Below are 13,654 nucleotides of genomic sequence, written 5' to 3'. Positions count from 1 at the left end.
ACTTTAGCATTCATCTTGCGCTATTGACATAGTGTAACATTGATTTTGTATAATTTATTTTCTTTCGAATTTATCTGTCGATAGTGCAAACAGTAGGGAATGCGGCTAGAACGCTGAATAGTTAGGTTTCGATTCAAGCTAAGGACACCCAAGTAATTTTTAAAAAAACTTTTGAAATTAGTACTATGATATAAAATACAATATAATATTCAATAGTAATAATAAATACGAAATCTGCATGTTCTTCAACCTTTTTAGTTAAAAATAGGAGGCCTTACTTTTAGAACGACCCTAATATATCTATTTGAAAAAGCTGCATTTAATAAGTGAATGCAAAGGATTTTTATAATCGAACTCTAAAATTTCAGAACCCGTATGTAGACATGAAATTATAGTACGTATTATTTTGATGAAACCCGGGTTTCTTCTTTGTTGAAGACGATCTACAAGTTGGTTAGTTGTGTACAAATCCCAAGAGTGATAGGAGCCTTTTATCATGTCTGAAAGTGACACAATGTTCAACGAGCGAGTTCGGAGATGCGCAGCTGTATAATTCATGCTCTTTATCGATTCAAATTAAGACAACAGGACCATTACCAGCGCCCTCAAAATACATCGCTGGATTGCCACGAATAAAAGGGACGGGACTAGGGTAATGTAAACAAAGTTTTCGGCCACGGTTATGGTCTTTGGTGTGGTTTCAAGTGAGAACCACATCATGACACCTCACATCTTTGAAATCGGCTTGAACATAAACACCAAACTGTACCTGGATGTACTGAAGAGTGTGGTGATCCCTGGTGTAATCAGCTTGTGGGTCGCTGGCAGACGCTGGGTGTGACATCAGGACTCGGCGCCGGCCTACAAGTCTAAAAAGACCCAGACTTGGCGTTAGAAGCAGTGCTACGACTTTGTACATCTCTCTCTCAGTGCCCCTTCCTCCTCTGATCTGAATTCACTTCGTCTGATCATACATCAAGAACACCACCAACATGACCTCCACGACACCAGAACCATCCGCCGAATATTTGCTAAGCTTCCCTTGGCGTTTGTGGAAAAAGCATGATCCCAGTTCCGGACCCGTATCCAACTGCTAAACACATTTTTCAGAAGAGGAAAAAACATGGGCGACAGCTTCAAATACATCTTGTAAGCCTTGAGCCCTGCAGAAGTGGGTCTACTGAAGAGCAGCTATACTTTCCTCAAGATCCACAAGATCCCTCAGCACGCGAAAAGCCTGCTTCGGGATCTCATGCTCCTCGTATTCAAACTAGCTAGGTTCAGATTCATGGTTCCTTATCTAATAGTATTCATCGCACATGGGTCTAAAGTCCTCGGGGATAAAGACACTAAAGGCCTGACCGATACTCCCAGTCAACAACTCAGTTGTAAAGTGATCATTTTGAACCAGACTCCCCCACGTGCAAGGGGAAGGTTAATTTTAAAGCTCTGTATAGGGAGGGGTGAACATAAAGCGGGACCCTCCATTTACATTTGGTAGCTATTCGCATCAGTGACTGGTTGTCTTCCTACAGCTTTAGCTCAGGAATTTCCTGCTTAATCTCTCTGATCATCCTCCAGAGTGCCTTCACTCTCACCCTTTGTCTTTCCTCGCGAAGGTGATGAGCGTCAGAGCCCCCGGGAAGTTGTTGGGCCTTTGCACCTCCGTCGCTTCGATGTGCGTGAAGATTGCCAGCTGCCGCAGATACCTCTTCTGCCTAATATTCAGATCTGCCTGGGTGTTAGAGCTATCCGCGTCGCAGACCCTTTCCCCGAGGAAAAGGCATCTTTCTGGTCTTTTCCGTCCGTACTCTGGGGAGCGGGCGTAACCCCTGTCTTTTTCTTCTCTTGTTCAACCACGTCCTCCTCCTTCTTCTGTTCCCCTACCTCCCTCTCCTGAGATCAGCTTTATTGTAATCCCCTGCATTAAAGTCTGGTACTTCTTCTGAAACAGTACTAAACTATTTGGAAAAAAAAGGAAGAAAAAACAATTAATATTGCCCCTAATGGGCTAACAAAAAAACTAAAAATTAATTTCCAGCATTTCCAGACACCCAAAGAATAGGGTCCGTCCTTTGAGAAAAAAAAAACCTTTGAGCAGAAAAACCTTTTAACTTAATCAATTGATTAGGTTTTATCAGAAAGTGTATCATCAGAACAGATACTACACTGCGATCTTGGCCCGAGGTCAGAAGTGGCATATGCTATTTAAAGAAACTTTCAAGTAGCGTTTCGTTTACTATAGTTGAGGGACAGAACCATCAATAAATCACAAAGAGGAACTAACCTTTCTCCTTACTTTTATAAATTTGCTCCTTTTATTGTTCAACCAATCAGAGCGTCGGTGTCTTTCACATCTGCCAAAGTAACTAACACTAATGAAATAGAACTTGTAAAACACGCTATATTCATGGAGTCGGCAAGAATTCTTACTGTGCCACGAAATAAAGCGAATCCATTTATCAAATATATCGTATCGCATAATCACTGCTGTTCATTTTGTTTTCGGAATATTGCATGGACACGAAAAAAGGTTGCTCCCGTTTTACGCCGGATTTGCTGGATCAAAAAGGTTAGAACTGCAATTTCTTAGCAAAGGGACATTTTTCACAAAATAGCGTATAAACCAATTCGATGGCAACGTAAAATAAATAAAATAGCTCTTTCTTCATCTGTCTATCTTTATATCTATGCTTGCCGATTTTTTTTATCTATCTATCGATCTTTTCATCTATATATACTGTGCGGTTTCTATCTATCTAGTTATTTATCTATCTACATATTTATACTCGGGAATTTCTATCTATCTATCTATCTATCTATCTATATATATATATATATATATATATATATATATATATATATATATATATATATATACTAGCAGGCAGCCTGGCGTTGCCCAGTCATAAAATATGCATAAATACTATATTTCAATTCATACAGAAACTGAGACATGTGCATACGAGTATTATACGAGCACAGGATAACTGAAACTACCCCTCCACCCCCCAAAATACACGCATACATGTGGTGGTACCAGTATCGGCCGATACCACACAGAATGATTGAAAAAGATCAATATATATATATATATATATATATATATATATCCTTGCGATATCTATCTATCTATCTATCTATTTATCTATCTATGTTTTTTTTACTCACGTTCACCTCTGACAAGGTATATCGCCACTTGGATGTAAGGTGCTACTATTTGGAACCATGCCATGGAAATGTTAACTAGATGTTAATTTACGTTACATTTAAACTTTTGCAAACCAGTACAGGCAGAGAAGCAGGTAGCAGGAAGGAACTTCCAGAAATCATAGGAGCCGACCTTTTAAGATAAGAGAGAGTCACGAATCCCCTGAGAATAGCTAGACTTAGCTTCAAAAATTGCTGTCTGGTAGATATTGCCAGCTATTCCTTAGGATTGTCTAGAAATCTCCTAACCATCACGATGATACTGATTGAAGTAGTGATGACGATGGGCAATGGCAGAAGCACAAACAGATGAAACCCAAAGAGGAGAATGAGGTTTGGTTTGAAACTAACGGCAAAGCAAGAAGTTGTCAATTCAAACAAGAAGCCAGTCAGAAATTTTCTTAGCTCTCATTCGGAGGCAAATAGGACCTCATTGAATGTCACATAGGAAACTGTTAAGTCAGTCCCAGTCACCCTTCACGTAGTTATAGTCTTCATATTGAAGGAACAATCAATTGAAAACATAATCAATCTCAACAAGGTTCTCTTTAGGATTTAAGCTGCTGTACCTTCTCAACCTTCCCTCGGATTCCAATTTCTTTCAATTCTTTTTTCCTGATTGTCCTTAGTGTTCCCACGGTTATTCATGCTGTCTTGAACCCTTTCATGTTCCATATCCCTTTCCATCTGATCGTCTCTATTCTTATATTATTTTTGGGCTAGTCTGCTGCATTCTCTTTTTGTGTGGTTTATCTATTCGTCTCTTTGTCCACAGGGTCTGAATTTGCTGTTTCTCACGTCGAATCAATCTTAGATTTGATATAGTTGGTACTAATCGCGTTATCTTGTGTGGCTGTTAATGGTGATTTAATAAGTATTTAATTGTTTTTAATTTAAAAAATTTTCCTCAATTTAAAAATTTTGCCATTTTTACATGCATTTGGAAGTGTTTGACTCCCGATACTCGTTATATTTGTTTTTTTTTATTATAATGTTTTAAATGGGGTTTGAATAGTGATATCCACTTTTTCTCAAATTTTAGGACGAATGATATTGGCATTTTGTTGCTTTGGTTCAACTTTTCAGTTCGGATTAAAAGACATGGTATCAATAAATGTATATTTCGTTCAAAAAACGATCGGACATCTAATTGTCGTTGATGTTAAATTGGAACGGGTATAAATAAATATAGCGCTGTGAGTTTCTGAACTATATATATATATATATATATATATATATATATATATATATATATATATATATATATATATATATATATATATATATATATATATAAGGAATGAAAAAATACCAGCGGTGGTTGACGTTATGTTTTAAGAAAAATAGAAAAACCGAATGAAATTATTAAAAAATCAATGTTTCGTCCTTATTTCAGAGGACATCTTCAGGATAATTGAAATAAAAATATAAGAAAAGAAAAAGTCATAGATCGTGCGAAAAAGACAGTTTTTGAATCCTACCCATGTCGGCAAAGACAAATATGTGTGCGTATGGGAAGGTTGGGTTGTTCGATGTCTATATATACACTTTTAAAAATGCATTAAAATAAATATGTACATTTTTTTTTATTTCTCCTGCAAAACTACTCATTTTCCTGAAACATTCATATATATATATATATATATATATATATGTCGAGAGAGAGAGAGATAGAGAGAGAGAGAGAGAGAGAGAGAGAGAGAATGTGATAAAGAAAGCTATGCGTACACACACACACACATATTCAAGCACATCTTACTGATCACGGCAGAGTTATTATTTTTTTTTTCGATTTCTCTGGATATCTTTTCCATTTCCCGAGTGGTCTTTTTATTTCAGCTGGTATGTTGTATGAAATGGCGCCCAAATATATACAACATTTCAGCTTAAATAAAAAAGACCGGTCAGCGAATGGAAAAGGCATCCAGAAAAATCGGAAAGAAAGAATAATTCTGTCGTAATCAATCAAACATGCGTGAATAAGTACTTGCTGCTAACATATATATATATATATATATATATATATATATATATATATATATATATATATATATATTTGTTAGTATATATATATATATATATATATACATATATATATATATATAAGTAACCAAACAGATAAAACGGTAATAAAAAATAAAACATATATATATTGGTACAGTGATGACGTCACTAGCTTTGAATGCTACACTTTGCTTCCGGTTTCGATTCTAGCTGATGGCACCAAAATACTCTTTTTTACTTTTCAAATCATGACTCTATAATAATATATAACGTAATCTGGACAAATTAAACTATTATATTTAAGCGTATTTTACGACCGGGCAAAAACGAGCATCCCTTCCCCAACGTGACACGCATATGGACTGATTTAAAAACCTAAATTTAAAATAAACTAAGATGAATGTACAAAACGATTTTTTGTTTTGGAGGAGATTAGAGTTTGAAAATGTGGAGAAAAACAGACAGACATATAGCTTTATATATATACTAGCAAAAGTACACGTCGTTGACTGGGTTCAAAAACACCCTACAGAAAATGGACTCTGATTTATGAAAGTGTGATAGGTTATGAAAAGGAAGGGTTGTAATGAGATAGCTTCGAATTTGGGGGTATCAAAACCAAAGCAAAATATGATGAAAGTAAAAATAAAATAGATTAACCCCATAATTTATTATACCATACCTGTTCACACTGAAACACTTTTCACAATATTCTGTGAATCTATATTAAAAAAAATCTTGTTAAACTTTGTGACATATTCCCATTCTATGGAGGTCAGGCGCGAACGAACACCCTATAATTTTATTATACCATATTTCTTCAAACTGAAACATAATTATCAAAGTATATTTACGCAGATAGATATGAAAAGTCTTTATTAAAGTTTGTGCCTATTTCCATTCCATGGAAGCCAGGCGTGAACGCAGACCCCACAATTTTATTATACCATCCCTATTTAAGTTAAAACATACTTATCAAAGTATTATTAGGTACATCTATATGAAAAACCCTTGTAAACGTTTTTTTTTATTTAAAATTTTTTATTTCCATACTTTGTGGACCATGCGCGAACGCAGACCCCACAATTTTAATGTATCACCGTTCTGCCAGATCAAACATACCCATTCCTGTGTCTCGATACATCTTCTATCATTATATGTAATCAGTTTTTAAAAATAATCAACAATATAGGAGCCTATTCGTGACCACACACACACACACACACACACACACACACACACACACACACACACACACATTCAGCTTTATATATATATATATATATATATATATATATATATATACGTGGATGACGTCATTGCTCTGTGAGGTTTAGCATTGTAGACGAGGATAAATAAAAACCATTCCATATCCTCAAAGTCTTAGCAGATAGATCGATCCGAAGTGTTAGTACCTGTCATAATCCTATGGCTTGAATAGAAACTATCGTTTACAGCATTAATGACGAGATAGCCAACTTTAATTTCATAATATTTATAGCTTCCAATAAATAAATTTCAATGAAGAAAACAACCGCGGCTCCTATATGTACAGAGAAGCTTGGGATTGCAAATATTATTGAGTATATAAAGTTATATTGTCAGATTTTCAAAGTATGATCCAAATCCTGCTCTATCTATCTGGTTGAGTTCCTTGCCCGAACCAATGTGATCTCTCTCTCTCTAGATTTCTATGTTTTCCGTGAGCTGTCTCAGATCTTCAGGATCACAGTTGGCATCATGTGTAATTTGATGGATGTACGTGGATCGAGATTGTTCTATGCTTCTGCATCCGTGTTGTGGAGTCTACAGAAATACATTTGATGGATGTAGACATGGCAGGTAGGTTGCCATAAAGTTGCTGCTCGTGAAACGATCTTGCCTAGATATATTTAACACTATTCGTAGCATATGGGTGGACATCCCGTCCAGCTTTTTTCCAATCTTTTGGTGAGTGTCCAGGTGGTAGCACCATAAATAAGGATAAACTCCACCCATGTTCTGAAGAACTGCCTTTTTAGTTTGTCAGTTGTTGTTGTCTGCTCAACCTTATAAATCTTACCAAAATTTTGTCTGCAACCGCCACCTTTTATCTCTAAAATGACGTAAAATACACTTCAATATGCTATTTTAATTTGTCCAGATTTCGTATATATTATAAAGTCATAACTTGAAAAGTAAAAAAAAAATTATTTGGATACCATCAGTTAGAATCGAAACCGAAAAGTAAAAGTGTCGCCTTCAAAGCTGGTGACGTTATCACTGTATACCAACGTGACACACATATTGATTGAAAATTAAAAATTAAAAACAAACTATGAATGTACAAAATGTATAACGATTTTTTTACATTTTGACTCCTTTTTGACCTCTTAAAAACTATGTTAACCGGCTAAAGATCCATAAAATACGGTTCATAAAAAATCAAATCATTTGAGGCCCTTTTAGTTTCAAAAGAGATGGAGTTTGAAAGTATGGAGAGAGACAGACAATATGTATTATAAGTTAAACTAGTGGAGAGGGGCCGCCTGGCATTGCCCGGTCGTAAAATATGCTTAAATATAATCTTTTAAGTTGTCCAAATTTCGTATATATAATAATAGAGTCGTGATTTCAAAAGTAAAAAAAAAAGTATTTCGGTGCCATAAGCTAGAATCGAAACCGAAAGCAAAACTGTAGTATTCAAAGTTCGGGACGTTACCACTTTACCAATGTGACACGCATATGTACTGGTTAAAAATAAACCACGATGAATGTACAGAATGTATGAGAATTTTAAAAACTTTTGACTCCTTTTTGACCCTTTAAAACTTTTAGTTTAAGAGAGATGGAGTTTGAAAACATGAAGATAAACGAACAGACAGAAATATTTTTATATATTAAACTAGCCTGGGTGCCGGCGTTGCCCGGGTGTTTGGAAGTGTATGTTGAGCAGAAAAAAGTGGTAGTAGACAGACAGGCTGGCTCGAACCTGTAACGCGAAGGGGGAAAAGAACGTGAAAAAAAGTTACGTCTTTGCTGTTGCGTCCATCGCCAAATCGGAAGTGACGTAGGTTTAAATTAAGGCAAGTCAATCGAAAAGAAGGGATGACTTTCGAAAATATCGGCGAAAAAAGCGACCTCTCCCTGTAGAAAACTTCTCAGTTAGGAGTAAAGGAATTAATATTTTTAGCCAATTTTTTTTATATTTGTCGTCCGAAGGGTCGACTTTCAAAACGATATCGATCTTGTGATAATCTGTCGCCTCTGTCGAAAGTTTTAGGCAGGCATATATACATACATATATGCATGCATACATACATACATACATACATACATACATACATATATACATGATGATTGCAACGTCTTGTGCCACCCCCCTCAGGCACTGACAGTCCATGACCCGAAAATGACTTTAGTCCAGGCGGCAAAATTCACACGCTCAAACAGACATGACACTGAAGACGGTCATTAGTATACATACATATATATATGCACGCATACATACATACATATATACACATACATACACATACACACATACATATAACACACGTATATGCATACATACACAATACATAATACACATACATATACATACATAAACATACACAAGACGGTCAATGGCATACATATATATACATATATAAATGCAAATATACATATATACACATACACACATACATATCTGTAAACATACACACATATATACATATATACATACACAATACATAATACACATACATACATGTACATACACACGCATACATACACATCTACATACATATAAATACACACACATATACAAATACATACACACATATACATACATATACACATATGTACACATATGCATATATATATCCATATACTTACTTACATATACATACACATACATGAATATGCACTCATACACAAACATGCGCATACATAGACATATACATGCATGCATATACGTGCATACACACATGCAGATATACACATACGCACACACACATGCATATATGCACATACACACATGCATATACACATACATACAAACAATATATATACGTATATACATACACACATACATATACACATACACATACACATACACATATGCATACATATACACATAGATATACACACAGATACATACACATGTACATGAACATACATACACCAATACATACATATATACATATAATGATGGCAGATCAATTATTACATGCTTCCAGCATTTCAGGCCTACACGCGTCACAACTTTTCCATGGCTAAGGGAGTATCTATACACAGATGATGTTACAGAGTTTTAGCTTTGTACAACAGCTAACTCTCTCTCTCGGTTCAAAATGTTGACATCCAGCAATAAGCAAGAGCAAGATAGCCAGCAACAAGTCAAACTGCAGACCAGCTTAATGCGGGTACTGGTTTCCCGCTTTATTTTTATTTTTTAAATCTAATATTTGCTTCTCCTAGAGGGGTTGCCTTCATCACGGCTTACGGGAACCCTCTCCACCCCACACACATGACAATAAACACATGCGTACATACATAATCACGTAGAGGCACACATATACGCACATACATACATATGCCTATACATACGTACACACACACACATATACATGTAAAATACACATGAAGGAACATTCCAAAAGTCATACATAGTAAGTGATCAGCAGCTGCCCCGTTTTTGTCCCTTTTCCTTCCTAATCTTTTTCCTCCTTCCTTTTTTTTTCTTTTTTTAAATAAAAAGTTTGTTTTAGATTCACACATATGCAGTACATGATAATGATTATGATGATGTTGAAAAATTCACACATAATTTTCCAAATAACTCAACGTACGAATCGACGAAAAATATACATACATACATGCATATATACATATACACATACATGCATGCATACATACATACACACATACATACATACACACATACATACACAAACACATACATACACAAATACACACATACATACATACATCCATACACACATACATACACACATACATACATACACACATACATCGACACTTTCATACATACATACATACATACATACATACATTATAGATGTTGTTTGGCATTTCCCTCTTCTTTCATACGGTGTGTATGCTTATCGTGTCAATTACTCAATAAAACTGACTATACAAATCAAGACAAGAATAGAGCAAAGAAAGTTTGACAACAAGCATAACAATTTTGTATTTCCACTCATATAAAAGCCACTTTGTGTGTGTTTGAGTTCCTTCCTTATAGGTTCCGAAATGGTTGAGCCTATTTTTTGCAAATTTCACACAAAGGTAATTTGTATGTCTAGCAGTGTTATTTGGTATGTTTTGTACAAGCCTAAATGTCAGCTGACGTGATATTGTGAAAAAACACAGACGGAATTTGATCAACGACATAATCATTATTTATGAAAAATTTTTTTTTTTTTTTGCGAATGAGTCCACCGGTCAAATTATTCTTCGTACTATATAATAATCAATAGAGGATCGAAACTATAATAATACATATGCAATCTGCATAATTTAAAATATCATGTTTAAGCGTACTGTACAATATCAGCTGATATTTCGGCTTGACAGTGAATGTCCTGGAAAAGTAATTTCTGAATAATATTTAGTTTTAAAATATGCAAAGGAAGAAATGATTTGAGGCGATTTTAAATGGTACCTCTTTTTTATAGTAAATTGTAGTCATTTCTAAGAAAGATTAAAATAAAATGGTGAGGTACACCCAGGCTTAAACAGGAATCATTCAATCTGTAGTCGAAGGCTTTACCATTGAGCTGTATCTCCAGATGATAATATATCTGTTTTTTTTTTTTTAAAGAAAAAATGATTTGCTGAGATTTTATTATTTCCCTTGGCCGATGTAACGTAAAATATTCCCCCTGTAAAAATTCTTCTATTTATCTACAAGAGAGAAAGACTTTTTAAGAGATTGGATTTTTCGATTTTTGAAAATGATTTGCTGGGATTTATTGTTTTCTTTGGCCGCTGTAACGTAAAATACTCCCAGATAAAAAATTCTTCTATATAACGATGAGAGAGAAAGACTATTTTTAAGATCGGATTTTTTCGATTTTCGAAAAATGATTGCCTGAGATTTTATTATTTCTATTGGTCGGTGTAACGTAATATACTCCCCTATAAAAATTATTTTCTATCTATAAGAGAAAAAAAAACTATTTTTAAGATAGAACTTTTTCGATGTTCGATATTTATCGGATAAAGCTGTGTACAAAACATATCTAAGAATACTGCCAGACATATAAATTACCTTTGTGTGAAATTTGCAAAAGATGAGCTCAGCCGTTTCGGAACCTGTGAAGAAGGAATCCTCACACACACAGAGTGACTTTTATATATAAGAGATGAAATGTCTGTATGAAGAAATCGAGTTTTATGTTCAACATTGTCTTCATTTTAATTAGATTTCATGATTGAATGTTCTTTGCATTTGTTTCCACAGAAATCCCGCCATTGCTGGCAAGCTGAAGAGGAAGGAAGACCTGAAATCTCGGCCACGATTCACTCATCAGAAAGCGAAGAGTTGAAACGCAATCTCTCAATAAATACCATCGTTTCTTTATTATTTTATTAATTGACCAACACTTATCAAAGCCAAAAGTCACGTTAAATTCAAATATAATTTAATTAATCATTTGTAAATTTTTTCTAAATTTAAAGAGGTGTTTTAAATCTAGCCGTTTTAAGCAATCACGTCGGTGTCACCAGTGTTGGGAAAGTTTTGTTTTTAAATAAATCCTTTGTAATTCGACGAACTCCACTCAAAACAATATTAAAAGTACTTAGATACGAAAATAAAAGGTTAGACAAGTGTAATCAAAGTCAAGTCTATCCAGCGAAACGATATTAACCGAATAAAACACTCTTGGGTTGCTGCTACTGTTAACAATACCGTCCAAAAGAGGCGTTTCGGATGGTCACAATTTAATATATTATTTATTATAAGTTGATAAATACGAAACAAACGTAAGCAAAAATTTATATATAATATATATAAAGTATAGTATCATATATAATATATATAAAGTATAGTATCATATATAATATATATAACGTATATACAGAAGAGACGTTGCGAGCCTGTCTCTGCTTTATCATTATTTTCATTGGAAGTGCTCGTCTGAGCTCCAATCTATGGTCCCCCCTCGCCAATCTTTCACGAAAAACACCCGTCTAGCTGAAATCACTCTCAATAATTTTCCCCACTCTTTATCTGCGCCTAAACCGAAACGTAGATTCCATGAACAAAGATTCTTTCTCAGAACTTCACGCATGTGGAACTCTCTTCCGTTAGTCTGTTTTCCAGCTGACTAAAATTTGGTTGCCTTCAAGTCCAATGCAAACAAATCCTGGATGAACCGTTCCATTAAATAACTTAATTTACCCAATTTCTACTACTAACGATTACTAAATTATCCCATTGACGAATGTACACTCAAAAACCTTATCCTGCTGATAAGTGGTAACCCCTTTGTAAAAAAAAAAAAAAAAATTGCGTTTACTCAGTTTTGGTTGCAAAATCATGTTGTGAAAACATTTATCTAATCGCGCTGTGGCCCTGTCGGTGGGGCATTAGAATACGCCGACTGCCCCCTTCAAGAGGGTAAAAGTCCCTCAATGGGGGTCCTGGATATGACCTTAAACTATATCCAGTGGTGAGGCCCTAGCTTGTGGGCTTTGGGGAGTGTGGAGCCACCCTTTAATTGCCATTGCTCCCAGGTCATCTCTGACCCGGAGTGGTAGTACCTGTTAGGATCCCAACTATGGGTTAAATAGAAACCGACGTGAAAACAACAAATATATTCTATTAAAAAAAATTTTCTTCAAAATCTTTTGATTCGGCATTAAATAACCCGAAAAGGGTTGATATGCCGTAAAACAAAAACAACCAACGAACCAACCAACCAATCGCGCTGTACCTATTTACAATGCCTCCCCACGGGGCAGAGATAGACACCAGGGTCGTCTTTTTAACGTGGAGAAAAGGTACAAAAATAAAAATTGTCTCAGTCGTGAAAGATTTCTCCTCCACTGAAAGAGAACAAGAAATAGAAGTGCAGCATCTGAAGAACAGATACTACACTTTGAGATATTAAATCCTTTATTCATGTTAAAAATACATTGAAAATCAACACTGAACAAAAAACTTAGGCACATGGCCAACTAAAAAGGGGGAGATTGTGGGTGTCGTTGGTCATCCTTGTCACTCCAGAACTAAACAAAATCAAAAGTTTCTCCCAGCTAGTATCTTTCACCATAATACCGCATTCACCCTTTCATACTGGGGGACATCCTACTTAACTCCCAATTTTTAAAACATTTTTTATTGACGTGTAAAAACAAAAAAAAGATAACAATAAAAATGGTACAATAATTCATTTGTGTCGAGGGCGATGGGGGGGGGGAGGAGAAAAAAAAAGAAAAAACGTCC

At 35.1% G+C, this 13,654-nt stretch overlaps 1 protein-coding gene across 3 annotated transcripts in view; it reads left to right on the top strand.

The window, feature by feature from the left end:
• LOC145261255 (tetratricopeptide repeat protein 23-like) overlaps window positions 1–11,974 on the top strand; it is a 190,472-nt gene extending 178,498 nt beyond the window's left edge. For all 3 annotated transcript variants that reach the window (XM_080119654.1, XM_080119653.1, XM_080119652.1), the window contains one exon: window positions 11,666–11,974. In XM_080119654.1, coding sequence (XP_079975780.1) covers window positions 11,666–11,750 — 85 coding nt within the window. In that variant the 3' untranslated portion in view covers window positions 11,751–11,974. The remainder of the gene's footprint in view (window positions 1–11,665) is intronic.
• The last annotated feature ends 1,680 nt before the right edge of the window (window positions 11,975–13,654 follow it).

The sequence above is a fragment of the Euprymna scolopes genome, chromosome 37, assembly GCF_053919585.1.
Source record: "Euprymna scolopes isolate OS-2025 chromosome 37, ASM5391958v1, whole genome shotgun sequence".
Lineage (NCBI taxonomy): Eukaryota > Metazoa > Mollusca > Cephalopoda > Sepiida > Sepiolidae > Euprymna > Euprymna scolopes.
This window is presented reverse-complemented; position numbering and strand designations above follow the sequence as displayed.